The sequence below is a fragment of the Oncorhynchus masou genome, chromosome 18, assembly GCF_036934945.1.
Source record: "Oncorhynchus masou masou isolate Uvic2021 chromosome 18, UVic_Omas_1.1, whole genome shotgun sequence".
In the NCBI taxonomy this organism is placed as follows: domain Eukaryota; kingdom Metazoa; phylum Chordata; class Actinopteri; order Salmoniformes; family Salmonidae; genus Oncorhynchus; species Oncorhynchus masou.
This window is the reverse complement of record NC_088229.1, coordinates 52751295-52778832: the sequence shown is the minus strand read 5'-3', so window position 1 is coordinate 52778832 and position 27538 is coordinate 52751295. Positions and strand designations below refer to the sequence as shown.

The window sequence follows — 27538 nt, the reverse complement described above, 5'->3', positions numbered from 1 at the left end:
AGAAAGTGTCTTTCTATCCGCATTTCAAAATGAGTCCGCTTCTTCTATATACATCCTCACAACTGTAAGAATTCACATTTTCCGACCATATTTATTTGAAATCATTCACACAACCAAGGCTGTTCATATAATAGCTTGAAAAATCATTATCTTTCAACCATTGGTGACTAAGTAGAATAATTTCTCCTTACATATCAACTGAACATTGAACAACTGAACATTGTCTCTCTTGTGTGCATTCTGGAGCAATTGCCAGGGCACTCCTTTCCAATTCTGTGCCCCACTGAAATCATTGGATCAAATATAATCTGAGAAAAGTGCTTATTCATCCCAATTAGTTATTTGAAAACAATTCTGTGATTTAAGATTAAATAGCTATAAATTAAATCATGATTTATTAGTGTTATTGAGGGGACAAGGAACACAAGTGGATCAGGGTCCCGTATTCAAAAAGCGTCTCAAGAATAGCAGCGTCTGATCTCAAATTATTATGATGACCTCTTTCCACTATGATCTAAAAGGCAAACTGATCTTATGTCAGTACTCTACGGGACCAGGTCCTTCAACCTGAAGGTTAAACAGCACAGCATGTGATACATTTGTCATTTAAACATGTTCAGGTTTCTCCCAATACTTGAGCAATGTACATAACAGTACTGAAGAGAGTGAGAGACTTTCTCCTCCAATAATGTCCTATAGGACTGCCAACAACTTCTTCCAGTGGATTCATGTGAAAATACACAACCTCCATTGTCCCATATATGTTTGTGCTGTCTCCTATGGTCATTGTCACACCAATGACCATAGGAGGTTGCAAGACACCAAAAACAGATCTGCTAACGACCTCCGTTGTCCCATAGAGTCCTATTGAAATAAAAAAGAAATACTTCTTCCTCCAATGGATTCCTAAGGGGGGGGATATGGGACTACTTTGTGGTCCGTTGGCTTCAAGTAGAGATACGGGCCTTCTTTTGGCCCTTCCGCAGTAGAAAGACTATGCCCTGAGCCACCAAGGGCCACAGCAGCAGAAGCAGCATCGTCCGTCCTGATACTTCAGGGAACGGCCACCAACTCTCCTCCTGAGAAGAACATATGGGACATTTAGGGTGACAAACCTTAAAATGTACAATATTCTAATAGGAATGAATTCATAACTGATGTAGAGAATGTGTCGGCTTTTGTTCCAACCAAGTATTAACATGCCCAATCTGTCTTGGTTAGTTGAACCAAGTGTTTTCAAATCAAATTGTATATCACATGCGCCCGAATACAACAGGTATAGATAGACCTTAGAATGAAATGTTTACGTACAAGCCCTAAACCAACAATGCAGTTAAGATACATCGGCTGCGGAGAGCGAGATCACACAGTCATCCGGAACAGCTGATGCTCTCATGCATGTTCAGTGTCACTAGTCTCGAAGCGAGCATAGAAGTAATTTAGCTCGTCTGGTAGGCTCGTGTCACTTTGTAGTCTGCAATAGTTTGCAAGCCCTGCCACATCCGACGAGCTGTATTGACGCGTTTGATGGTTCGTTGGAGGGCATAGTGGGATTTCTTACAAGCTTCCGGGTTAGAGTCCCGCTCCTTGAAAGTGGTAGCCCTACCCTTTAGCTCAGTGCGGATGTTGCCTGTAATCCATGGCTTCTGGTTGGGGTGTGTACTAGGGATGCACCGATTTGACATTTTTGGCCGATACCAATATCCAATATTTTCCTTGCCAAAAAAACGATACGGATAACTTTCGGTTAACCTTTTAAGCATTCTAATACAGTTAAATAGTGTGCTGGGCACACAATTGGCCCAGCGTCATCCGGGTTTGGCCGTCATTGTAAATAAGAATTTGTTCTTAACGGACTTGCTTAGTTAAATTAAGGTTACACACACACCACACAGACCAAAACATTATTTTGTTGCCATTTACATATGTCCCCAAACCTATTTCTTTCACTTACTTGCTGTGCTGTTTCGTTGTTCATTCATTTCATTCTCAACCAGGATTTCATCATACATGTCAAGCAGTGAAGTTTCAGCTCTGTTTGTCTTCCCCGGTGCGCACTGTCACTGTATTCGTTTCCACCTTGTCCAGCTGTGTATGTAACATTTTACGTAAACTCAGTTTTTTGTCTGCATCGAAGTAGCGGTCCTTGTACCTAGCATCGAGCATGGTGGTGACACAGTGAAGAGGCTCAGAGAGAATACCACCAAATTACTTGTTCACAGCTTTGAGCACTTTTGTAAGTTAACCCCACAGTCTGTGTCAGCAGTTTTGTTGAGAAGGTGTTTCAATGCCATGACAGAGGGCATAACGTCTGCTGCAGATGCAGTTGATTAGCTTATTTCTCGAGTTCAGTTGTTTGATGGTGCTAGGAGTGTGTTCATGTTTCCAAGTTTCAAACATGTTCTCAAATGCCATTGAAATTTTAATTTCATTTTTCATTTAAATTTTACTATGCAAGTCAGTTAAGAACAAATTCTTATTTTCAATGACGGCCTAGGAACAGTGGGTTAACTGCCTGTTCAGGGGCAGGACGACAGATTTGTACCTTGTCAGCTCGGGGATTCGAACTTGCAAACTTTCGGTTACTAGTCCAACGCTCTAACCACTAGGCTACCCTGCCGAAATGGCAGCAGCGGTATGAGAACCAGCACATTATTAAGCATGCAATACGGCTTTCCTCAGTACGCAATCCTCGTCGACCCACTGTGCTGTCAGACTCAGCATGCTCACGGGGCTGACATCGCTGGTCCAAATGTCAGTCGTGAAGCTAATAGCTGCGATGCCCATAGCACATAGCTCAAAGATGTGTGTTTCAACAATACTGTGTAACTCCAGTAGGGTAACATCTTAAAAATAGTGTGTACCGGAGCTCGACCAGTCGGTGAAAGCCAACATCATCCACGACAGAGGACTGTTGATTGTCAGGGGCAATGAATGGCATTATTTTGGCGTTTAATGGATTTCGCCTTTGAGTTATCTTCCTGAAATGTTCTTACTCTTTCAAATGACTAATCGACTTGAACTTGTTTAGTTGTTGGAAATGTGTGCTTCGTATTCTTCTGTCTTTAGCGCTGTATTCACGTTATATAGGTATGCACGTCGGCCGATACCGACATTAGGTAGTATCGTCCGATTCCGATATGCTCACCGATATATCGTGCATCCCTAGTATGTACGTACAGTCACTGTGGGGACGACGTCATCGATGCACATATTGATGAATTCATCGGAAGAATTCCCGGAACATATTCTAGTCTGTGCTAGCAAAAAAGTCCTGAAGCATAGAATCTGCTTCATCTGACCACTTTTGTTTTTAGACTGGTGCTTCCTGCTTTAAGTTTTGCTTGTAAACAGGAAACAGGATAGAATTATGGTCAGATTTGCCAAATGGAGGGCGAGGGAGAGGTTTGAAAGTGCTTCTGTGTGTGGAGTAAGGTGGTCGAGTTTTTTCCCTCTGGTTGACATTTAACATGCTGGTAGAAATTTGGTCAAACGGATTTAAATTTCCCTGCATTAAAGTCCCTGGCGCTGCCTTTGGATGAGCGTTTTCCTGTTTGCCTATGGCGGCATACAGCTCAATGGGTGCGGCCTTAGTGCCAGCATCGGTCTGTGGTGGTATGTTGACAGTTACAAAAAATACAGATAGTATGGTCTACAGCTTATCATGAGGTACTCTACCACAGGCGAGCAAAACCTTGCGACTTCCTTATATATCGTGCACCAGATGTTGTTTAAAAATATACATAGACCGCCTCCCCTTGTCTAACCAGAAGCTGCTGTTCTATCCTGCCTATACAGTGTATAACCCGCCAGCTATATGTTATTCATGTCGTCGTTCAGCCACGACTCAATGAAACATAAGATATTGCAGTTTTTAATGTCCTGTTGGTAGGTTATACGCGCTTTTAGTTTGTCCAATTTATTATCCAGTGATTGCACATTGGCCAATAGTATCGATGGCGACGGCAGATTAGCCACTCGTCGGCGGATCTGATCTCCTTCCGCGATATCTTTTCCGTCTCGTTCTCCTGTGAATAACGGGGATGAGGATCTGTTCAGGTGTCTGGAGTAAATCCCTCTTGTCCGACTCATTAAAGAGAAATTCTTCGTCCAGTTCAAGGTGAGTAATCACTGTTCTGATTTCCAGAATGTCTTTTCGGTCATAAGAAATGGTAGCAGCAACATTATGTACAAAATAAGTTACAAACAGTGCTGGGCCTGGGGGGAAAACCCTGCACACCCTTTACAGTAGCTCTCCAGGACCTGAGTTTGGGACCACGCTACTGTAGCTGTACAAACCACAATGAGCATATTGCCAAAAGCTAGTAAGACAGAGATAAATAGATGCACGTTGAATTTTCGGATAATCACACACCCTTACCTCTGATTGGGAGGCTGAGGCAGCACACTGAAGACATGGTCTCCAGTCTGAATTCTGGGCCTGGTGGTGGGATACATTGGTGAATACACAAATATACTCCAATACCTTTAAATATTTGAAGGTATTCAACATACAGTATGTATTTGACCAAGGTCTAGAACGTATAAGAAAGAAAATGCCAGATGGTCGTCAGTAGTTGCTTTCCCGCTCAACTTCACCGCCCATTACAGAAAGATACACCCATAGAGATGTACTAGAGAGCTAATGTCTTTCTAATGGCCTCTTGTGACAGCACGGGCAGTGCCATTGAGGGTAAAATATATATATATATAATAATAACTATCATCCTACCATTGCACTTGCCTTTCTTGAACTTGTCTTTTCTTACTAGCATTGGCTTTGCAGATTTTTTGGTATAATATTTTTTTACAGTAGCTAGGTTTCCATCCAATTGGCAAAAGATTTTCATGCAAATCAAGGCTGCATCACATCCAGCCATGATTGGGAGTCCCGTAGTGTGCCGCACAATTGGCCCAGCATCGTCCGGGTTTGGCCAGGGTAGGCAGTCATTGTAAATAAGAATTTGTTCTTAACTGACTTGCCTAGTTAAATTTAAAAAAATAATTCTATAATATGCATAAAGAAAATATGCAAATGTTCCTACTAAACTGACCTGTTGCGGTAAATATCAATGGGTGATGACGTAGTGCACACAAAATGTACATTTTTTTGCTTAAATAAACGAATAAACATCTCAAATTGAATGTTTCCATTGCATTTCCAACTCTACCGATAGTTTTGTCACAGAAACTGTTGCGTTAAATAGCAATTTTGCCTACTCTGGTTTTGGCACGTGCACTCTTGCAGATACAGTGCGGGTAAACTGTGCAGGTAGGCTAGTCTACATGATGAGATTATTATGGATAAGAGCGAGAATATTTGTATTTGTCAAACGGCAGTCAAGTATCGATCATCATGTCACCAGAATAAGACCCTCGATATTTATTGGAATCGAACACCGTGCACTTTCACCACCCTGTTAAATTCATAATAATTTATTTAATCTGTAGCCTAAATCGTAGTGGGAGGGCCACACATATCATTGTGTGACTCCAGGTTTACTTCGATATGATGGATATTATATCAATATTTGCTAATAAAAGCTGTTTCTATTAGTTAGTTTTACAGACAATTAGTTTTACAGACAAAATAATCCCACCATGTCGACATTTATAAAATTGTACCGAAACAGCTGTCAGGTTTTTTTTTTTTTTAAATATATACATTATGACCTTACTCACAAAAAACTGTGGATTAAAATGTAGCTAGTGACTGTGACACGTGGTTGTCTTACCTAGCTACCGAATGTAAACATTTTACAAGGTACGTCAAATAAAACAATCTATACAAATCCTATGTGACCTGCATGTTTGTCATATGCACACTTCTACTTTGAATATTTTGATAAAAATGCAAATTTGGGAATGGGTCCCGCCATTACCATGGTAACAACGCTAGCGGCAACGGTTGGATAGAACAATTTGGAACGTTGATTTCTGATGGCTTTTACTGTAGGGAGTGACAGCTCTCACCTCAATAGTAAGCAAAATTACTATGAAATGCAAGATATATTTGCATTAAACTCTTGATGCCTAATGTCCAGTATAGCTTGTTCAAGTCTTGTTAAAATTTGAAATAAACAAAGTCACTTTTATCATCAAAGTACAGTAACTACAGTTGGTGAAGTAACTAGTTACTACCATCTTGCCTGTGGATGGAGGGTCTCCATGTCTTGGAGAGGCGGCAGCACACGCGGTAAGCTTTACCTGAATAACTGGGCCTGTGAGCATATTGCCCCCTATAAAACAGCTCTATTTTTGCATTTAAGCCTCAGTTTTGGATTTATTCCTATTTTTCAACAGTGTTCAGGTCTCCATCTCTTCAAGCATACTGATGTCCACATTAATTATAGGACGACATGGGAGAATGATGATCCAAAACAGGCAGCGCATATTTCTGATGACTAACGCTAATACATCCTGACAAAATACGCCATACGACTGGCCTGCAAATGTACCTATCTGCACCTTGTAAATTGTAAACAGTATCCTAGACCCATAGCCGATGCAAAAGTTTGACTATACAGGCCAGGCCTGTGGGTAGATGCATTAGGCTATATTTTGGATTATAAACTGTGTGGTTCGAGCCCTGATTGGCTGACAACCATGGTATATCAGACCGTATACCACAGGTACGACAACTTGTTTTTACACAACACAATGTAACTCCAAGTCAATCACACTTCTGTGAAATCAAACTGTCCACTTAGGAAGAAACACTAATTGACAATAGATTTCACATGCTGTTGTGCAAATGGAATAGACAACCGGTGGAAATTATAGGCAATTAGAAAGACACCCCCAATAAAGGAGTGGTTCTGCAGGTGGTGACCACAGACCACTTCTCAGTTCCTATGCTTCCTGGCTGATGTTTTGGTCACTTTTGAATGCTGGCGGTGCTTTCACTCTAGTGGTAGCATGAGACGGAGTCTACAACCCACACAAGTGGCTCAGGTAGTGCAGCTCATCCAGGATGGCACATCAATGCGAGCTGTGGCAAGAAGGGTTGCTGTGTCTGTCAGCGTAGTGTCCAGAGCATGGAGGCGCTACCAGGAGACATGTAGGAGGCTGTAGGAGGACAACAACCCAGCAGCAGGACCGCTACCTCTGCCTTTGTGCAAGGCGGAGCACTGCCAGAGCCCTGCAAAACGATCTCCAGCAGGCCACAAATGTGCATGTGTCTGCTCAAACGGTCAGAAACAGACTCCATGAGGGTGGTATGAGGGCCCGACGTCCACAGGTGGGGGTTGTGCTTACAGCCCAACACCGTGCAGGACATGGCATTTGGCATTTGCCAGAGAACACCAAGATTGGCAAATTTGCCACTGGTGCCCTGTGCTCTTCACAGATGAAAGCAGGTTCACACTGAGCACGTGACAGACGTGAGAGTCTGGAGACGCCGTGGAGAACGTTCTGCTGCCTGCAACATCCTCCAGCATGACCGGTTTGGCGGTGGGTCAGCCATGGTGTTGGGTGGCATTTCTTTGGGGGGGGGTAGCCTGACTGCCAGAGGTAGCCTGACTGCCATTAGGTAAAGAGATGAGATCCTCAAACCCTTTGTGAGACCATATGCTGGTGCGGTTGGCCCTGGGTTCCTCCTAATGCAAGACAATGCTAGACCTCATGTGGCTGGAGTGTGTCAGCAGTTCCTGCAAGAGGAAGGCATTGATGCTATGGACTGGCCCGCCCGTTCCCCAGACCTGAATCCAATTGAGCACATCTGGGACATCATGTCTCGCTCCATCCACCAACGCCACGTTGCACCACAGACTGTCCAGGAGTTGGCAGATGCTTTAGCCCAGGTCTGGGAGGAGATCCCTCAGGAGACCATCCGCCACCTCATCAGGAGCATGCCCAGGCGTTGTAGGGAGGTCATACAGGCACGTGGAGGCCACACACACTACTGAGACTCATTTTGACTTGTTTTAAGGACATTACATCAAAGTTGGATCAGCATGGATCAGTGTGGTTTTCCACTTTAATTTTGAGTGTGACTCCAAATCCAAACCTCCATGGGTTGATTTCCATTGATAATTTGTGTGATTTTGTTTGCAGCACATTCAACTATGTAAAAAAAGTATTTCATAAGAATATTTAATTCATTCAGATCTAGGATGTGTTATTTTAGTGTTCCCTTTATTTTTTTGAGCAATGTATATAATGCAAAGGCATAATATCAAATATATATATATATTTTTTACCTTTATTTAACTTGGCAAGTCAGTTAAGAACAAATTCTTATTTTCAATGACGGCCTAGGAACAGTGTTCAGGGGCAGAACGACAGATTTGTACCTTGTCAGCTCAGGGATTTGAACTTGCAACCTTCCGGTTACTAGTCCAACGCTCTAACCACTAGGCTACCCTGCCGCCCCAAATTGCTGGGGAGACTTTGAAGGGGGGAATAGTATGAAAGTGAGAGTAGTACAGCTGGTGCGATATAGTGTGAAGATGAAATTGACAACCATTTGGAACATAGAAATTACACGCAATAATAATAATATTGCAATAATACTATTTAGCCAAGAAATGAAGGTTAAGAATGAGCTTCTAACTACACTAAGCATTTCTCTTTTGCCAAGATAACCCATCAATCTGACAGGTGTGTCATATCAAGAAGGTGATTAATCAGCAATATCATTACACAGTAGTATCTTGTGTTTGGGACAATAAAAGGCTACTCTAAAATGTGCAGTTTTGTCAGACAATACAATGTCACAGATGCCTTAAATTTTGAGGAATTGTGCAATAGTCATGCTGACTGCAGGAATGTCCACCAGAGCTGTTACCAGAGAATAACATTTCAATTTCTCTACAATAAGCTGCCTCCAATGTGGTTTTAGAGAATTTGGCAGTACTTTCAACTGGCCTCACAACCGCAGACCACGTGAATGGCGTCGTCTGGGCGAGCAGTTTGCTGTTGTCAACATTGAATAGAGAGCCCCGTGGTGGCGGTGGGGTTATGGTATGGGCAGGCATAAGCTACGGCCAATGAACACAATTGCATTTTATCTGTGGCATTTTTTACGCACAAAAATACTGTGACCAGATCCTATAGGAACTGTAACTCTTTGAAATTGTTGCATTTATATTTTTGTTCAGTATCGGTACATGATCTCTAGTCTTCACTATTGTCCTGCGCATTTACACACCTCCACTTGACTTTTAGCTCATCCTCTACTCTTGTGAAGTTCCAGGAAAAGCTAGGCTATAGTTGCACTCTAATATATTGGCAGCCTTGCACAATTCACTATTGCTTCTAAAATAATAAGAACATTTTTGAGGGTGCTCACACGTGTTTTTGTTTGATTTAGAAATGCACAGGACCAAGAAAAAAATATATATAAATGATTAGTCAGTTTAGGTCCATTAAGAAGTACATTGTACTAAACCTCTAATTAAAATGTCTTTCATTCACAAATCTTTATGCCTTACTATGAATAATAATTGCAAGAAATTGGTAATTTAGGGATGTTTCAATCCCTCTTTAAGATGAATGCACTAACTGTAAATCACTCTGGATAAAAGTGTCTGCTGAATTACTAAAATGTTTAATCTCCATGCTCTCTATTCAACTCTATGGATACATCAAATTATACCTACCTGTGCTGCGGCTAGTCTCTCCACTGCCTCCAGTCTCTCCATGACGCTCTGCATGTCCTCCCTGAGCCTCCGTAGGGCCAGCAGGATCTGCTGCTGCACCTGGATGTCCTGCAGCCTCTCAGCTCCTCCCTCTGAGCCGTCTCCTCCCCCTCGGCCAGCCCCTCCCCCTGCCCCCAAGGCCTCTCTCCCCGCCCGCCTGGGGCTGCCCTGGGGAACACCACCTAGGCATAGTGCATATGTGTAATTGGCATATATGCCACATGCACGTCACACACAACAGGAATACTTGCAAACACACACACACGTTCATTCACACCCTCTCTCTGGCTCTAACACAATTACATAGAATTCTGTATCTCACCTCCCCTTTATCTGCACAGATTGAAAAATACTTGAAAAATGAAAAGAATATGGTGGACTCACTATTAAGCTAGCTTTCACCTGTTCCGCTCTTTTTTAGATCAATGCAATGAAGGAGAAAAGGCAAGGAGAGGACAGATATTTTAGGAAATGAGAGAAAGAGCCTTTAACTCACGTTCTCTCCATCCGTGGTCCCTCATCCCGTCTCTTCCTGCATCCCGACTCCTCCTCATGGGCGGTCCCCCTCCATCCCCCGCCCCCTCTCCACCTTGCCCTGCCCCCACCTGCGTTGCCTGGCAGACCGTCTCTGTGTGATTGGCTTGGACTGAGGAGGGCTCCGAGTAAGCATGGCCGTTATGGAGGCCGTTTGACTTGGGGACAACCTGTGTATAAACAAACAAACACACATACAGAATATGGTCCTTTATTTGGATACACTTATAAAGGACCCAGAGAACAACAACTTAGATTAAACTCACATTATTGTAAAGTCCCATTATTTCAGGCCCTACGGTACCTTGATATTGTCCAGCTTTTCCACAGAATCCACAGAGTCAACGAAGATCTCACTCTCTGAGTCGCTGGTCAACAACAACACCTCAGACGACCCCATGGCCTCAGACAGACCAACCTCAGGAACAGGCTCTGGAAAGAGGAAGCCTTGTACATTTGGCCATGTGTAACCATTGTGAGACATATCAACAGTATAGTTAGGAGAAAGTCAGTTGTGTTGAATAGAAAATGCATCAAGTTAGCTACAAGTGGGTAAATATCCATTTGCCTATCCATCCATCTGGTATGGGTTCTATGGAGTGACAGTATTTTCTTGTCTGGGTGTGCACATACTGTAGCTACCCTCCAGCCTGGCAGGATTTAGTTTCTTGAAACAGAGAGAGGTGAGCATGACTCTTACCCTGAGGTTCACTGGTGAAGGTGACTGGTTGTTGTTGTGTCGGACTGGGCACCTCTTCTGGGACAGGCACCTTCTCTACGAGGGCCACCTCTCCCAGAGTAGGTACCTCCTCTTTGACGGGTTCTTCTCTTGGGACAGGCACCTTCTCCAGGGCAGGCTCTTCATCTAATGCAGAGTCCTTATCTGGGACACGTTCGTCTTGGGTCTCCCTCTCATGTTCAACCTCCATTGGACTGGCTGCCTTGTCAATGCCCTTTAAGTCTACGCAAGCACGCGCACACACACACACAGTAATTCAAAGTCCATTTGAGCATATTGTGACCTTATATCACTGAGGCTCAGATAACATGCAGGGAATGTTTTCTTTCAACACCAACAATTCAGATCGTGGTCTAAAGTCCAGTAGTCCACTGACCTTCTCTCAGGTGCAGCAGCTTGTCTGGTGGCCGGGGCATGTCGTGGATGACCATGTAAAGGGGCTCAAAGTGGTGGAACAGTGATGCAGTCTTCTCATTGATGGGCATTGTGTCAATCACCTACACAGGAGACATTTTTTCTCTCAGTTGGGGCTCTTTATGTAATTGCATGTATATGCTATAAGATAACAATTCATTGTTATATGATGTACAGTATGCAGGAGGAATTGGTTAACTAAACAGGGGCAGTATTCATATCTCAGATCAGGCAGGACTGCTCAACTACAATACATGTTCTCTTTTCGATAGATCATAATGAATATGATTACATTGACGTGGGGGGGGGACATGATCCTAGAGATCAACAGTCATACTTTGAGATGTTTTGTGATTATGGGCCCCTAGGCTTTTATTCCCCTCCCCAAAAGAAGATACAGGGTTGTTGTGGTGTGCATGTTTATATTCAAAAGTAGACTCGGCGATGCACGCGGTAAACAGCAATATCGTGTCGATTTCTGCAACAACTTAAGAGTGTTGAAGCGCGGGGCTAAACTTCTTTGCAGTTTTGGTCCCGTAGCTACTACGTTGTAGCAGCGTGAAGCGCACCCACGCACATGCGCAGAGACTCTGTGCGACCATGTGAGGTCACAGTCTTGCATTGATCATCTCAATATCTGGGGTGATGCTCGTGGCAACGTCAAAACGCTGTCTACCTTCAGTCTAAACACATACAATATGATGGCCCACGGACCAACACTGGCCCCTGGTATGTTGCTGACTAGTCCCTCTGACGGTTAGCCGGCACTGATTTAGACGGTTCTAGAGTGCTAGCTTTAATGTTAGCTGTTCCTGGTATATAAAAAAAGGTAGAGAAGCACATATGTTTATTTGGATGTGCATGAAGGAGTAGGACTTCTCAGCTGTACCTCTTGTGCCACTTTCTTCATCTCATCCACATATGCCGCCATGGCACTCTCACTGCTCATCTCCCCTAATCGGCTCCAGGCATCCCTATGGACACAAAACGACACCAAAACAGTATTCTCTAGCGAACATCTCTCTGTATCATCTTCGTACCACCGTTAGTATATCATTTGAAAAAGAGTACCACCCAATGGACTACGAGTGAGGTGTTAGTTTTGTAAGGAACAATCACCGTTAGAGGGGGAATAACTCCATGCTGTACAACAGCAGCACACGTGCACTTGAGAAGTAACAATGAATAGTAGGGGATTGTGACAGGTGTCAGCATTTGCCGTGCCAGTTCAAACGTTAATGAGCCAAAACCACGCCTGGTGTGGAGGCGCCTGCCAACTGAAACACTCTTACCTGGCTCAACTAGTTTGGCTCAAGGTAGAAGTTGTCCCTAACCACAGATCTTGGATCAGATTACACTCCTACATTGTCACCTACTAAATATGTACATTCACCCACGCAGACACACATATACAGCCTCTCATATCCACTTGTGCAGACACACACTCACCATTTATAGCGACCTACTGGGTCCCAGAAGCCTGGTCGAGACACTGTGCAGGGTCCACACACCGCCTGCTTGTACAGGCAGTAGAACCGCAGCATCACTTCATAGGGGGGCCGGTAGGCACCTGCAAGAGTTACTCAGTTGTTATACAGTGTCTATTACACTTTGGTTGACCTACATGTAGGTAAACCTTGTGTAAAAAAGTAGCAGTAGCTGATCAATAAAATCACTGGTTGGGCCTAATGAGCTTTCAGCTAAGCACTCAATTGAGCTTTGTTTACAAAACACAACAACTAATTACATGCCTATACACTGCCAATTCTGCTATATGATATCACAGGTATTAAATAGATATAGGTTATGTCCCTGTATACTAGTCGCCCACCACTTTTGGGAAGGTTTTGAATGACGTCGACAGCGGCCTGGAAGCGTTTCTGGTGGTCCACCGACTCTGCCATAACCGGAACTGGCATTGCAAACTGCCGTCTCTCTATGAGGGCACAGTCCTGTGGCATCCAACCGGGGCAACGACAAGGGACTGCTACGATGTCCTTCGCCAACTCAACTCAAACAACGACGAATCAATAGGACTGAAACGAGCTGGAAAGGCACATAATTCGATGACATAACGACTGATATGGTAAGTTAGCAAGCCTGCTGCTGGGTTCAAACACAATAACAAACAACATTGATAAGTATTGAGTCGCCAACAAGATTGAGTACCGACCGGTTAGTCCACTTGCCTTTTCTAGTTTGTGCCTCCGAATCTCTGCTCAAATCACAGCAGCACCGAACACGCTTGTAAAAACGTTGTTGACAGATATGAGATGGCAGGTTTTCAAGAACATTCAAAACGCCCAAATTACAGATATGCAAAGCTAATGTTGCAGATGATAAGTGTATTATTTGAGTTAAACGAATTAATAAAGTTGTTTGTCGAGACCTTCAATATCCTTTACTTCTTACAGTTGCAGAGTGGTCTTCCGTGTTGGGTCACATGACAACATGTGGCCACGCCCTCTCAAATGATTTGCGCGATGTGCATGTCGGTGTAAAATAATAAATACATTTCTTGATTGGTTCAGTGTTAATAATTTTTCATGCACAGTGCACACTATATAAGCAAATACAATAATACGTTGCAGCACCATTTTTTGGGTCAATTTTAGAAAGCTATTATTATTTTACAGTATTTAGAAGGGCTATTGTCATATACATGTATTTGCCAGAAAACTGTAAATGAAGGTAGCCATATATTATATATATATATATATATATATATATATATATATTATATATATATATATATATATATATATATATATATATATATATATATATATATATATATATATAATATATATATAATATATATATATATATATATATATATATATATATATATATATATATATATATAATATATATATATATATATATAATATATATATATATATATATATATATATATATATATATATATATATATATATATATATATAAGCATGTACAGGTCAGTGGCACAAACGAGTGCCTCTATTGCCAAAAAATCACATGCTCTAAAAAAAAGTATTTATTAATGTGTTTACAACTGCAATTTCTATCTAGCCAGGGCTAGGGGGCAATATTTTTCCAGGATTACGCCTATCCATTCTAACTCATTCTGATTAGCTGGGCCTGGCTTCCCAGTGGGTGGGCCCATGCGCTCCCAGGACCACCCATGGCAATGCCCCTGCCCAGTCATGTGAAAACCACTGATTAGGACCTAGTGAATTTATATCAATTGACTGGTTTCTTTATATGAACTGTAACTCAGTAAAATCATTGAAATTGTTACATTTTTCGTTTGTATTTTTGTTCAGTATATGAACAAGCCCTCCACTGTGCATGTCACAGGGTGTGGTTTGAAAAGCCAAAGTAAAAAGGTTAATGTTTTGACACAGTTCTTCAAGATTTTCTGACTGTGACAATCTAACCCATGCGTACTAAAAAACATATTTTTTCCAGGAGGTATTCAAGCACAACGGCAACAGAGCCTATAATTTCAATAGTTTCCTTATTACAGATAAATATTACTGTTAAATATTGTGTTTTCTTTGTCGTTTATTTCAATAAATGTGAATTCAAGGTGCAATTGGCATAGTTAGCATCTGATCTCAGGATATAATAATCAGATAACGTTCTCGTGCGCTTGTTCAGGTGCCTATTCATTACGCCAAATCTGTTGCAAAACGTTTCTTAAACGGAAGCAAACGGAACGAAACGGGGAGGGACATACCTGAATGTTTCCAATAGAACCCCTCGTTTGGCGTTGCAAGACGTTGCAACGGTTTAGACTAATGATTACACCCCAGTTTGCCTCCAATCCGTGGCATGACATAATCAAAGATGGGCTGGCTGTTCAGTCTCGCTTTTGCTCCAAAGGAATAAAATCATGAGGCGCTGCAGTCTTGGAGAAAGCTAGCTAGCTCAGTTACGAACTAGCCTACATGTTCTAGCAAGAACTTGATGCAGTCTAAAATCAAAAACAGTAAACTGTCTATAATCTCTCGGCGGCCTTGAAAAGCTGATCTCGTTAAACAATAGGCGTATATAGCTAGCTAACTAACTAACGTTAGCTAGCTAGGGATAACCAGAAAGAGGGAGAGCTCAAAGCGGCAGCGTCTTTGATCATGCTAGGCAACGGCAAGAAGCCCGTGAAGAATGGAGCCGGGACGTCCGAATCAAAGACTATAGACCCTCTTAAAATTTTAGGTAAGCATTTGGCGAATTAACGTTAGATATCTCAATGTGAAAGACATGTATATCTGGTAAACCAGTTCATAGCCCAGGTCTTTTCATGTAGTAGGCTGGCAGGACCGTTATGTCTGTATGCTCACAAACAACATAGCTTGCTGCCGTTATCTCTATCCCATCCCTGCCTCCCATACATGCTTGGAGCCACGCGTTTTTGGGGGTTGTGTTGTAACGTTAGTTCAATCATTTCTTTAGCTGGCTAACCATTAATAACTGGCACACACATTTCTACGGTGTCCACAAGTCGTGCATACTATTTCACAAATAACAATATAGTAGGCTACAGAACAGGTCATATTATATTCCTGAAATTACAGAAGGGAGAAGACGTTGATTAAAAAAATGGATCTGCAATATACACTGTTCTGAGATTAACGTTACATTGATGGGCTTCCAGTGGGCTATGTATTCTCAACGCACCCGAAAATGAGGAAAAATCAGTAATCAAACCAATAATAATTGATCAGTGTAACATTTATGATTAGAACGTTATCGGCATTTATTACATGGTAATTGACCTCTTGTGGTCCACTCGCGTAATTTACACATTAGGGCTATAATTCAGGGGTTCTTGAAAGACGTTCTGTATTTTTCTGTATTTGTGTAAATAAGGGTGTTACTCAAAACAGAAATATATTTCAAATATACAAAATTATTGTTTTGAAGATCCCCAATAAAAACATAACCATTCGATTAGAACGTTCAGCACTCTGACAGAGTTGATTTTAGACACAAATCCGATGGAGTTAATGTTTTACGGAGTTAAAAAAAACTAACATCTTCATTCAATTGTTATACACAGTAGCAATTTTGTTTTCTCCTCAGTTGCTTTATGATTGTAAAACCTAATTAAATGTAACATATTTGAGCAAAAATTCATTTTCTGTCTTAATCTGTCACCCAGATAGAGTTGACAGTTTATGGTTGTGACAATAGAATAAGGAATTAGAATACTAGAATGGACATTCACCTAATTATGATGGGATGAAGGGCAGCCATTTTGGTCAGGAAGTTGGTCAAACGTAAAATTATGAATTTTAAGAATTTATCTGCACTGTATGTTTGTTAGCTAGCCAGACAGTTTTAGAGGAATGATTAAATCATTAATTTGTCAAATTAACTGTATGCCAACATTCCATTCAAACAATGCAGTCAATCCTCCGCCATACACTAGCTGAAATCAGTTGATAGGACTTAGACAAGTTCTAAATGCAACCAGTACTAATATTGTATCATATAATAGCACACTGCTTTACAAGAAAACACAATTTAAGACATTCTGTTTACCTATATTTTAGAGGCTATTTATACAGGAAATTGGTATAAAACTGATATAAACTGTATTTATAATATGACCATATTTTAGGTTGACAATAATTATATTACATAATTGCTGGTATAACACATGCCTTACTTTTATTTTCCTGCATAAGTAAAATCAGGATTAGGCCTCACCTGCCATTCCAATGTCTCCCTGACCAAAAGGAATCAGTGGAAAACAGACGCTGCATTGACCAGATTGGCGCACATTCAACAAATCTTATCTAACAAAGTGGATATTTGTCAAATCCGTTATGATTTATGTAATTTAACAGGCCCACAATATGTTTAATTAAGTCCTATTTGGATATATTTGGCTGTTTTTGTTGCAATATATGTAGAAGTTGTCTCTTTTCAGGGTTAGAAGAGACTGCTAATGTTAACTCCTGTTTGTAGAAGCTGGTTAGCATAGCTAGCATACAGAAATCGGTGGTGGTCGTCAGTCTTTTTTTGAACTGTTATGCAGTTGTTTGGTAACAATGACATGAACATGTGTTGTTGGGGTTGAAATCCATACAAGCTTTATACTCATTACTACATTATATTTAAAGCCAAAGAGGGCTATTGCAAGATCACAACATAATATCCTTTTTTAGTTAACCCTTTAATGGTGATAACTCTCTTGTACCCAGAATTCCATTCATTATGAGATGCAAATAAACAAAGCCAAAGATGGCTGCGCCCATTGCCTGAAAAATATGAACTTAGTTTAGCCACTTTTCAGCATATTACAAATCTTCGATGTACTTGTTACAATGTATACAAGTCATTTACCTTTTTTTCACAAAGCAAATAAAATTAACTCACACCAAATACAAGCCTACTGCCAAGCCTAACTGTAGCGTGAAAGCTAAACAGGGATAAAACTATTTTAGGGGGGTTAATTTCATTATTGGGGGGTTTTAATTCCAAGGGTTGTAGAAATGGGGAAAGGTATCGTGGGGGGATATGATGCAGGAAATATTACTATGATGGGGGATTTATCAATAAATGGGGGCAAACACAGGAGAAGTTTATACGCTAAATAAAAATAAAACCCCTGGAAAGGGGGCTCTGAGCTGGCAACCCTGAGGTAGGGAAAGGGGGATACCTAGTCAGTTGGTACAACTGAATGCCTTCAAGTGAAATGTGTCTTCCGCATTTAACCCAACCCCTCTGAATCTAAGAGGTGCGGGGGGCTGCCTTAATCAACATCCACGGCGCCCGGGGAACAGTGGTTTAACTGCCTTGCTCAGGGGCAGAATGACAGATTTTCACCTTGTCAGCTCGGGGATTCGATCCAGCAACCTTTCGGTTACTGTCCCAACCTGCCGCCCCAGGTACCAACGTTACAATCTGATGCCGTGTTCAAAACAATTGGGAACTTGGAAATCTCCGACTTCAGTGCATTCAAGACAACTGGAAACTCGGGAGAAAAAACAAGCTCCGAATGGGATTTTTTTTTTTTTTTTTCGTCATCCAGCTCGGAATTCCAACTCGGGAACTCAGACCTCTTTCTAGAGATCTGACTTTCCTACCTTTAGATCACTGACGTCATAGTTTGACCAAGTCTTTTTCAGAGTTCCCAGTTGTCTTGAAAGCACCATAAGTCAGTCGAGGAAACTATCTCTTGTTATAACGTCTTTGGTTTGACAGACGCTTACATGACAACCAGAATGCATTGTATAATGTCAACAAATATGGCGCCACACATAGCCAGCAAATAGCTTAGCATTACCTAAGGGTAACCTAGTGGCTAGAGCGTTGGACTAGTAACCGAAAGGTTGCAAGTTCAAGTCCCCGAGCTGACAGGGTACAAATCTGTCGTTCTGCCGCTCAAGAGGTATGCTTAGATAACCTATACAGAAAAATATATATATATATATTTTTTTTACATAGAATTAGGCATAATAATTATGGCTCTAGGCAGCATGAAAAAGCTGTTTCAGGTGTTGGAAAAAATTCTTAAACCACCCCCATCCATCCTCATGTACTTCGTTCCCCCTCTAAAATAATGGGTTCATGATGCCCCTGCTTGTGGGTGCATCCTTTCACAAAACTGTCACATTTGTATTAAAGTAAATAACCGACGTTATCTTGAAATCATTAGGCAAATTGCAAACATCTGCACTTGTACTTGTAATGACTTAACATTGCTTTCAGGGATCTCTCAGTTTTCAACCCCATACTTCATGTCAGAAAATAATCATGCAGTTCATGTGGCAGATTTGCAAGTAGGTTAACATTTGTGGCGTCGGCATAATGTGGGATACAGGCTATTTATAATGGTTGGTCCTCCGGCAGTTCTCCTAACGCAACTCTATATCTATGGTACTACTGTATTCCCTGGGTAGCCAGGAACAGAGTGGGAGGTCTGTCTGCCATGGTCAACCCCACCCTATAGGTGCCCAAAACCACACCCTGGGTGCCTTGGTTCAGATGGGCATGAATGGAAATTCTCTTCCTGTGCCCTGTAAAGGCAGTGCCAACTAGCCCACCATTGTCAAACAATGGTGGTTGTGGGCAAGGGTTACATTTAGATCAAATTTGTAGGTGGTGGAACTGTTCCCCAAATTAGCCAAGTTACTTTTCCGTGGTCATTTCTAACAGAAATCTATTCAGTTCCTTCCTAATGTATAAGCCTGGGCGGCAGGTAGCCTAGCAGTCAAGAGCGTTGGGCCAGTAATCGAAAGGTTGATGGTTTGAATCCCCGAGCCAACAAGGTGAAAAATCAGTCGATGTGCCCTTGAGCAAGGCACGTAACACTAATTGCTCCTGTAAGTTACTCTGGATAAGAGTGTCTGCTAAAGTGGAAAAAATGTCATTCAACAATGTTGCTGATTTGGCAAGTTAACAATAAATAAGTTGATGCAGATGCTGTACTACTATACTGTCCAGTGTCCACAATCCTGTTGAGCCCTGGGTCATGTTCATTAGGACACACAATTAAAAATGTTTTAAATTGCTTTGCTGATTTGAAAGATGAGCATTTCTTATTGGACAACTCTAGGGAGTCCCTCTCCCGGTTTCAGTCTGTTTTCTGACATTTGTTGCCTAATGAATTTAAATTGAACCTTTATTTAACTAGGCAAGTCAGTTAAGAACAAACTATTTTTTACAATAACGGCCTACCCCGGGCCAAACCCAGACAACGCTGGGCCAATTGTGCGCCACCCTATGGGACTCCCAATCACGGCCAGATGTGATGCAGCCTGGATGAACACAACCCTGGTTGTGTGGGTGCTTACCATTGGCAGTAAAGGTACTTACCAACGTAGGGTATTGCACATGGCTCCAGGGCTACATCAGCCTTTTTTGAAGGTAAAACTTCCACCATCCTGCCTACCCCAGATAACTACTGATGCTACGATATGCCTGTCTCTCCCTGTCTACATTCTGGTTCCTTTCAAGGTCTCCACCAGTAGGATTTGGTTTGACTTCATCAAATTATTTTATTTGACTATGTGAAATATCATGTCAAAGCAGGTGGATTGTCATCATGTCAAAGCAGGTGGATTGTCCAATGCTATATCAGCCTTTCTGTAATTAATTGGCTGCCTGGCATAATCCATAATTGACTGCCAGGCATAATCCAGGCAGTCAATTAATTACAGAAAGGCTGATATAGCATTGGATTTGTCCTTTCACTATTCTGGTGAAGTATTGGACTCATACAGGGCCCCGTAGGGGCTTGAGTGAAAGGGGGTTTACGCTATTTGATGTGTGTCTGGTGTGTGTGTGTCTGCGTGCATGTGTCCGTGTGCTGTATGTACGTGTGAGTGTTCATTCATTCATTCAAGCTTGTGTCTGCGTGTGTATGTGCATATGCATGTGTGTGTGTGCTCGTGGAGGGGGCCCCCACAAGTCTTCAAAGCTGACCCCATTTGAAATGATAATCTCCTCCCTTCCCTGCCTACCAGAGGACATGCACTAATAAGAGACTGGGAACAAGTAGGAACCAGCGGGACGTTTAGGACATAGAGAGGGGAACACTGCAGGATGCTTTTCAGGGAGAGAGCTTCTGCTGGAAAGAGGAAGTCAGAACACATCTATCTCTGGCTAAGGAAACTGTAGCTTTACTAGTTCACACTGACCCAAGGTCATGGTGGTACAACTGTACATCGAGCAATTTACTGCCGTGAGTCTTACAGTTGTATCATTGCTGAAAGGGTGTAATTCTTACCCGTGTGTGTGTCTATCTGTCTGTCTGTCTATGCGTCTGCATGCGTGATCGTGTGTGTGTCTTTTTTTAAACGGTTAAGCAGGGTTTAAGGTGCCTAGAATTGTTCTGTGGGAGAGACACGGAGTGACGGCAACATACAGTCTAGTCTGTCTGTCTAATTATCCTGAGGTCGCATGCAGTAGCTATGTTGATCTTCTTCTCAGCAATCATAGATTCATTCAAATGCAATTTTGCTTATGTATGCAATTTCTATATTGCACACTACATTATAAATATCCTGGTGGTATAAGTATAATTGTAAGCTAACGATTGTAAGAATGGCAAGGTTTCATGTCAGTGAGCATGTACATGGGTGGGCATGTGCATATGCACTGAGTGTAAAAAACATTACGAACATTTGCCCTCAGAACAGCCTTAATTCGTCGGGGCTTGGACTACAAGGTGTTGAAAGCGTTCCACAGGGATGCTGGCCCATGTTGACTCCAATGCTTTCCACAGTTGTGTCAAGTTGGCTGGATGTCCTTTGGGTGGTGGACCATTCTCGAAACACACAGGAAACTGTTAGGCGTGGAAAACCCAGCAGTGTTGCAGTTCTTGACACAAACTGGTGCGCTTGGAACCTACTACCATACCCCGTTCAAAGGTACTTAAATCTTTTGTCTTGCCCATTCAGCATGTCACACAAATCCATGTCTCAATTGTCTCAAGGCTTAAAAATCCTTTTTTAACCTGTCTCCTCCCCTTCATCTACACTGATTGCGACTTCCGGGATACTGGCCTTCCAGACAGAGTTAAAAATAAAAGATTACGATGGGCAAAAGAACACAGACACTGGACAGAGGAACTCTGCCTAGAAGGCCAGCATCCCGGAGTCGCCTTCCCGGAGTCGCCTCTTCACTGTTGACGTTGAAACTGGTGTTTTGCGGGTACTATTTAATGAAGCTGTCAGTTGAGGACTTGTGAGGAGTCAGTTTCTCAAACTAGACACTTTAATGTGCTTGTCCTCTTGCTCAGCTGTGCACCGGGCCTCCCACTCCTCTTTCTATTCTGGTTAGAGCCAGTTTGCGCTGTTCTGTGAAGGGAGTAGCGTTGTATGAGATCTTCAGTTTCTTGACAATTTCTCGCATGCAATAGCCTTCAGTTCTCAGAACAAGAATAGACTGATGAGTTTCAGAAGAAAGTGCTTTGTTTCTGGCCATTTTGAGCCTCTAATCGAACCCACAGATGCTGATGTTCTAGATACTAAACTAGTCTAAAGAAGGCCAGTTGTATTGCTTCTTTAATCAGCACAACAGTTTTCAGCTGTACTAACAGAATTGCAAAAGTGTTTTCTAATGATCAATTAGCCTTTTAAAATGATAAACTTGGGTTAGCTAACACAAAGTGCCATTGGAACACAGGAGTGATGGTGGCTGATAATGGGCCTCTGTACGCCTAGGTAGGTATTCCACTAAACAATCTTCAGTTTCCAGCTACAATAGTCATTTACAACATTAACAATGTCTACACTGTATTTATGATCACTTTGATGTTATTTTAATGGACAAAAAAATGTGCTTTTCTTTCAAAAACAAGGACGTTTCTAAATGACCCCAAACGTTTGAACGGTAGTGTAGGTATTACAGACTCAGGGAGAGGTTGAAAATGTCAGTGAAGACACTTGCCAGTTGGTCCGCGCATGCTTTGAGTACATGCCAGAAATAGGCCTAATCTACAGTTTGTCAGTCAACGGCGAAAATGATCTGATTTCACTATTTCTGTGAGAATGTTGTAGACCAATCGGTGAGCAATATCCAAATGCTCCATGTCCCCCATATAAAAAATGACATCTTAACACCCCAGTAGAATTTGCTTCAATGTAATTCTCATTGCCTTGCTTAATCCTCCATAGCGTGGAAGGAAGCCAGTCTGTTTGGGTGTTGTGTGTGGTGAAGGAGTACCAAGACTGCTTTGTTAGTCTATGGACCAGTCCCTGGTCTAGTATGTACAGTGCACTCCTGTTTTAGCTGTTGATTCTGGCCATGTGGGATAGCCTGTGATGACTCTGTAGCAGGAGCAGTGGACATTGCAAAGACGGATGTCTGTTTCTCAAAGTGCATGCTACCGTGCTCCCAGCATGCAAATTGGAGCACGAGAGGGTCAGAGTATGAGTCTTTTCTGGTGTTTTGATGGTGGAAAACTGAGCGTGTCTAGCATAACATGTCAACCCTGTTACCCATAGAAAGACAGTCAAAAAATGTTTTAACAATTTCATTTTTTTGTGAAGCTTGCATTCAATTGCTACTCCCTTCTGCACACCACAAGATTCCATTCCCCCTGTCACAAGGGAATTGATGGCTGATTTAAGAAGTTGTCAACCCTGTTAGGGTCAACCCTGTTACGGTCAACCGTGTTACTTTATTTGGCACTTAATAGGCACTTACAATAGTCATTTTTTAATTAACCTCTTGAGATTGGAAAACATGTTTTTTATGAAGTTGAACATGTGCTCTTTACGACAGAATGTTAAAATTAGGTGAAATCAAAAGTTGTTTTATTTACAAAGTTACTCTTCTCTAAAGCCACCAAATTGGTGAAATGACCCATGTACAACATTCCTCATTCCAGACTTGTCCTCTGATAGTAGCATAAAACATACCTACAGTGCATTCCGAATGTATTCAGACCCCTTGTTACGTTACAGCCTTATTCTAAAATCGATCAAATAAATGTTTTCCCTCATCAATTTACAGACAATACCCCATAATGACAAAGTAAAAACAGGTTTTTAGAACTTTTGCAAATGTATATTAAAAAAAACAGACATACTTTATTTACGTAAGTATTCAGACCCTTTGCTATGAGACTCGAAATTGAGTTTAGGTGCCTCCTATTTCCATTGATCATCCTTGAGCTGTTTCGACAACTTGGAGTCCACCTGTGGTAAATTCAATTGATTGGACATTATTTGGAAAGGCACACACCTGTCTATAGAAGGTCCGACAGTTTACAGTGCATGTCAGAGCAAAAACCAAACTATGAGGTCGAAGGACTTGTCCATAGAGCTCCGAGACAGGATTGTGTCAAGGCCCAGATCTGGGAAAGAAGGGTACTAAAACATTTCTGCAGCATTGAAGGTCCCCAAGAACACAGTGGCCTCCATCATTCTTAAATGGACGAAGTTTGGAACCACCAAGACTCTTCCTAGATCTTGCCGCCCAGCCAAACTGAGAAGGGCCGCAGTCAGGGAGGTGACCAAGAACCCGATGGTCAGTCTGACAGAGCCCCAGAGTTCCTTTGTGGAGATGGGAGAACCTTCCAGAAGGACAAACATCTCTGCAGAACTCCACCAATCAGGCCTTTATGGTAGAGTGGCCAGAGAGAAGCCACTCCTCAGTAAAAGGCACATGACAGCCCGCTTGGAGTTTGCACCTAAAGAACTCAGACCATGAGAAACAAGATTCTCTGGTCTGATGAAACCAAGATTGAACTCTTTGGCCTGAATGCCAAGCGTCACGTCTGGAGGAAATCAGGCACCGCTCATCACCTGGCCAATACAATTCCTATGGTGAAGCCTGGTGGTGGGTGGCAGCATCATGCTGTGTTAGGGACCGGGAGTCTAGTCAGGATAGAGGGAAAGATGAACAGAGCAAAGTACAGAGAGATCCTTGATGAAAACCTGCTCCAGAGCGCTCGGGACCTCAAAGGTTCACATTCCAACAGGACAACGACCCTAAGCACACAGCGAGGACAATGCAGGAGTGGCTTTGGGACAAGTCTCTGAATGTCCTTGAGCCCGGACATGAACCCGATCTAACATCTCTGGAGAGACCTGAAAATAGCTGTGCCGCTACGCTCCCCATCCAACCTGACAGAACTTGAGAGGATCTACATTGAAGAATGGGAGAAACTCCCAAAATACTGGTGTGTTGAGCTTGTACCCAATAATACCCAAGAAGACTCAAGGCAGTAATCACTGCCCAATGTGCTTCAACAAAGTACTGAGTAGAGCTTCTAAATACTTATTTAAACATCCTATTTCATTTTTTAAATAAAAAAATACATATGCAAAATGTTTCTAAAAAACTGTTTTTTATTTGTCATTATGGGTTATTGTTTGTAGATTGATGAGGGAAAAAAACAATGTAATCTATTTTAGAATAAGGCTGTAACGTAACAAAATGTGGAAAAAAGTGAAGGGGTCTGAATACTTCCCGAATGCACTGTATACAGGTGAGCTAGGTATGTTTTTTTTGTAAGGGGGCTAGGTATGTACACAGTGCAGATACATTCCATCAATAAGATAGTGGACAAAATAGCTTGTTTTGAAATGTGACTCACCACCTGGATTCGGTCTTGCGTAGCTAAAAAAATTATTATTATTTTTTTATACATTGGATAAATGTAGAGACTCAGAGCTACAAAATGGTATGTCATACGCAGCATTTTTGAGGAACAATAGGAAAGTAATTATGCTTTGAAAGTTGATACACTTGTAAACTCACTTTTGAGAAAAGGGCCTTGAATGTTTTGGTAGCTACTGGAGAGCTCTCCTTTGTCTACACCCATTCAGCATTGTTCACACCCTCTTAAGCTAGCTCCACCCATCTCTTTAAGGATTCACATGAGGTCATGTGCTAAACAGTGAGTAGTGCAGTAAAGATTCAGACTAAAAGTAGCTTACAATAAGACAAAATTCCAAAATTCCAGGTAAACAGAAACTGTCCAGATAAATATTAGATGACGCTTACCCAGACACACTTGTCTAAATTGATGGGTCATGTGAAAGAAATTCTAGAACCCCCAGCCACATCCAATGGTGGAAAAAGTACTGAATTGTCATAGTATAAATCATTTCAAATTCCTTATATTAAACCAAACGGCACAAATATTTTCTACTTTTTTTTATTGACGGATAGCCAGGGGCACACTCCAAAACTCAGACATAATTTACAAACACTGTTTAGTGAGTCTGCCAGATCAGATGCATTGGGGATGTTCTCTTGATAAGTTTGTAAATTGGACAATTTTCCTGTGAAAATGTAACGAGTACTTTTGGGTGTCAGGGAAAATGTATGGAGTAAAAAGTACATTATTTTATTTCGGAATGTAGGGAAGTAAAAGTAAGTAAGTTGCCAAAAATATAAATAGTAAAGTAATGTACAGATACCCCCATCCAACATCTGATGGCTAGCTAACAGCAAGCTTTAACTAGCAATACAAACCAATTGTCATAGCTACCTAAAGTTAACCAAATAGGTTCAATGTTAGCTAGCTAACATTAGGCTATAACTAGCAATGCGAAATGGCATTCTGAGAAAACATCACTAACGTTAAACACAATTCATACGCGTAAATTAATGTTCGCTAGCAAGCCAGCCATCTAACCTCAGCTAACGTTAGTTAGCTAACAGCAAGCTTTAACTTGGGGTCTTTTGTTTAGACATGTCACGTTAATGTTAGCTAGCTAAAAGAAATGACTATAATCCCAATCCATAGAGTAACGTCGCTAGCAATACAAACTTTTGTCATAGCTAAAGTTTACCAAATAAGATAGGTTCAATGTTAACGATAGCTAGCAAGCCAGGCATCAAACTCCAGCTGGCTAGCTAACAGCAAGCTTTAACTTGCAATGAAAACAACTTTCTAACAAAATTAGAAACATATAATATCTAAAACTGTAGCTAGATTCTTACCCATATACATGGATGAAAGCTTCACAGCAGACTGCAATCCCTTTCACTAAAGTTTGCACAGCCTGTTTGGCCCGTTGTGTTCCACTGATTTCAAAACTCGGTCAACTTCTTCCGTTTCATCCCCATCACCGTCGTCAGAAGACTCTACAATGCCTTTATTTCTCTCACCTAAATCAGGGATTTCCTCATCTAATTCATTTTCAGAGTCAGAGAGAATCAGCATGGCACGATCGTCCTCAAGAAAGTAGTCCATCACAACTTTTTCCCACTGACCTTTGTCGATAGCACCTGATAAATTCAGGGCAGCAATGTTATTGAAAGCAGTAGCAACATATTTGCAGTTCTGATGTTTGTCTGACTTATATCTTTTGAAAAACGTTACATCTTTCGAAAAAACTGCAGTAGTAAGGATTATCTACGCATAATGAGCAGCTCATTTTATTGACAAGATGCTACACTGCAGACCAATCTGAAACTCATCTCTCGGCATGTCCAGCCCAATCATTAACTCAGCCAATCATGGCTAGCGGGAAGGTTCCTTACTTTTTCATTGGCTAAAACCAACTAGGCTCGTAATTTAACAACTTTATTCGTATTGACAGATGGCATAAAAGTTTGTTATGAAGGCACTTGAAAGTTCACATGTTCGAGAAGGCATTTCTGCCAAAAAAAATATATTTTGATCCCAATTTTTTTTTTTTTATCGGGTCACAAATATCTCAGCTGTGACTGTTGGCTGTTAGTGTGTGTGAGCCTGTGTGTGTGTGTGTGCGTGCTGTAAAAGGAGAGGATGCATATAGCTTAGTAGCCT

At 41.7% G+C, this 27538-nt stretch overlaps 2 protein-coding genes across 5 annotated transcripts in view; one reads left to right on the top strand and one right to left on the bottom strand.

The window, feature by feature from the left end:
- Positions 1-71: 71 nt before the first annotated feature.
- Positions 72-13289, bottom strand: acbd4 (acyl-CoA binding domain containing 4). Of its 3 annotated transcripts, none has more exons than XM_064923662.1 (10): positions 13160-13289; positions 12778-12898; positions 12218-12302; positions 11291-11411; positions 10876-11136; positions 10480-10637; positions 10138-10345; positions 9603-9823; positions 4382-4441; positions 72-1079 (listed from the first exon to the last, which is right to left on the bottom strand). In XM_064923662.1, exons 1-10 carry the CDS (start codon positions 13287-13289, stop codon positions 948-950), a joined length of 1497 nt encoding a protein of 498 aa, XP_064779734.1. In that variant the 3' UTR covers positions 72-947. The 3 variants fall into 3 exon arrangements, with proteins under 3 accessions (XP_064779734.1, XP_064779735.1, XP_064779736.1); XM_064923663.1 differs by having other exon boundaries at positions 10480-10622; XM_064923664.1 differs by having other exon boundaries at positions 10480-10607.
- A 41-nt stretch (positions 13290-13330) lies between these two features.
- plcd3b (phospholipase C, delta 3b) overlaps positions 13331-27538 on the top strand; it is a 53543-nt gene continuing 39335 nt past the window's right edge. Inside the window, exon 1 of one of the 2 annotated variants that reach the window (XM_064923661.1) lies at positions 13331-13414. Coding sequence is in view for 1 of the 2 variants with exons in the window: in XM_064923659.1 (XP_064779731.1) it covers positions 15447-15528 (82 nt within the window). In the remaining variant the exon portion in view is untranslated. Of the gene's footprint in view, positions 13415-15122; positions 15529-27538 lie in introns of those variants that run through there. The other variant, XM_064923659.1, reaches the window with a different exon arrangement.

Bases quoted from the DNA above. Each gene is read 5' to 3' on its own strand.
- acbd4 (XM_064923662.1), bottom strand. From the start codon at position 13,289: ATGCCACAGGACTGTGCCCTCATAGAGAGACGGCAGTTTGCAATGCCA. The intron at 10,638-10,875 runs GTAAGAGTCATG...ATGGTTACACAT, and splicing joins CTTCACCAGTGAACCTCAGG to GGCCAAATGTACAAGGCTTC. The intron at 4,442-9,602 runs GTAGGTATAATT...TCCCACCACCAG, and splicing joins AGAGACTAGCCGCAGCACAG to GCCCAGAATTCAGACTGGAG.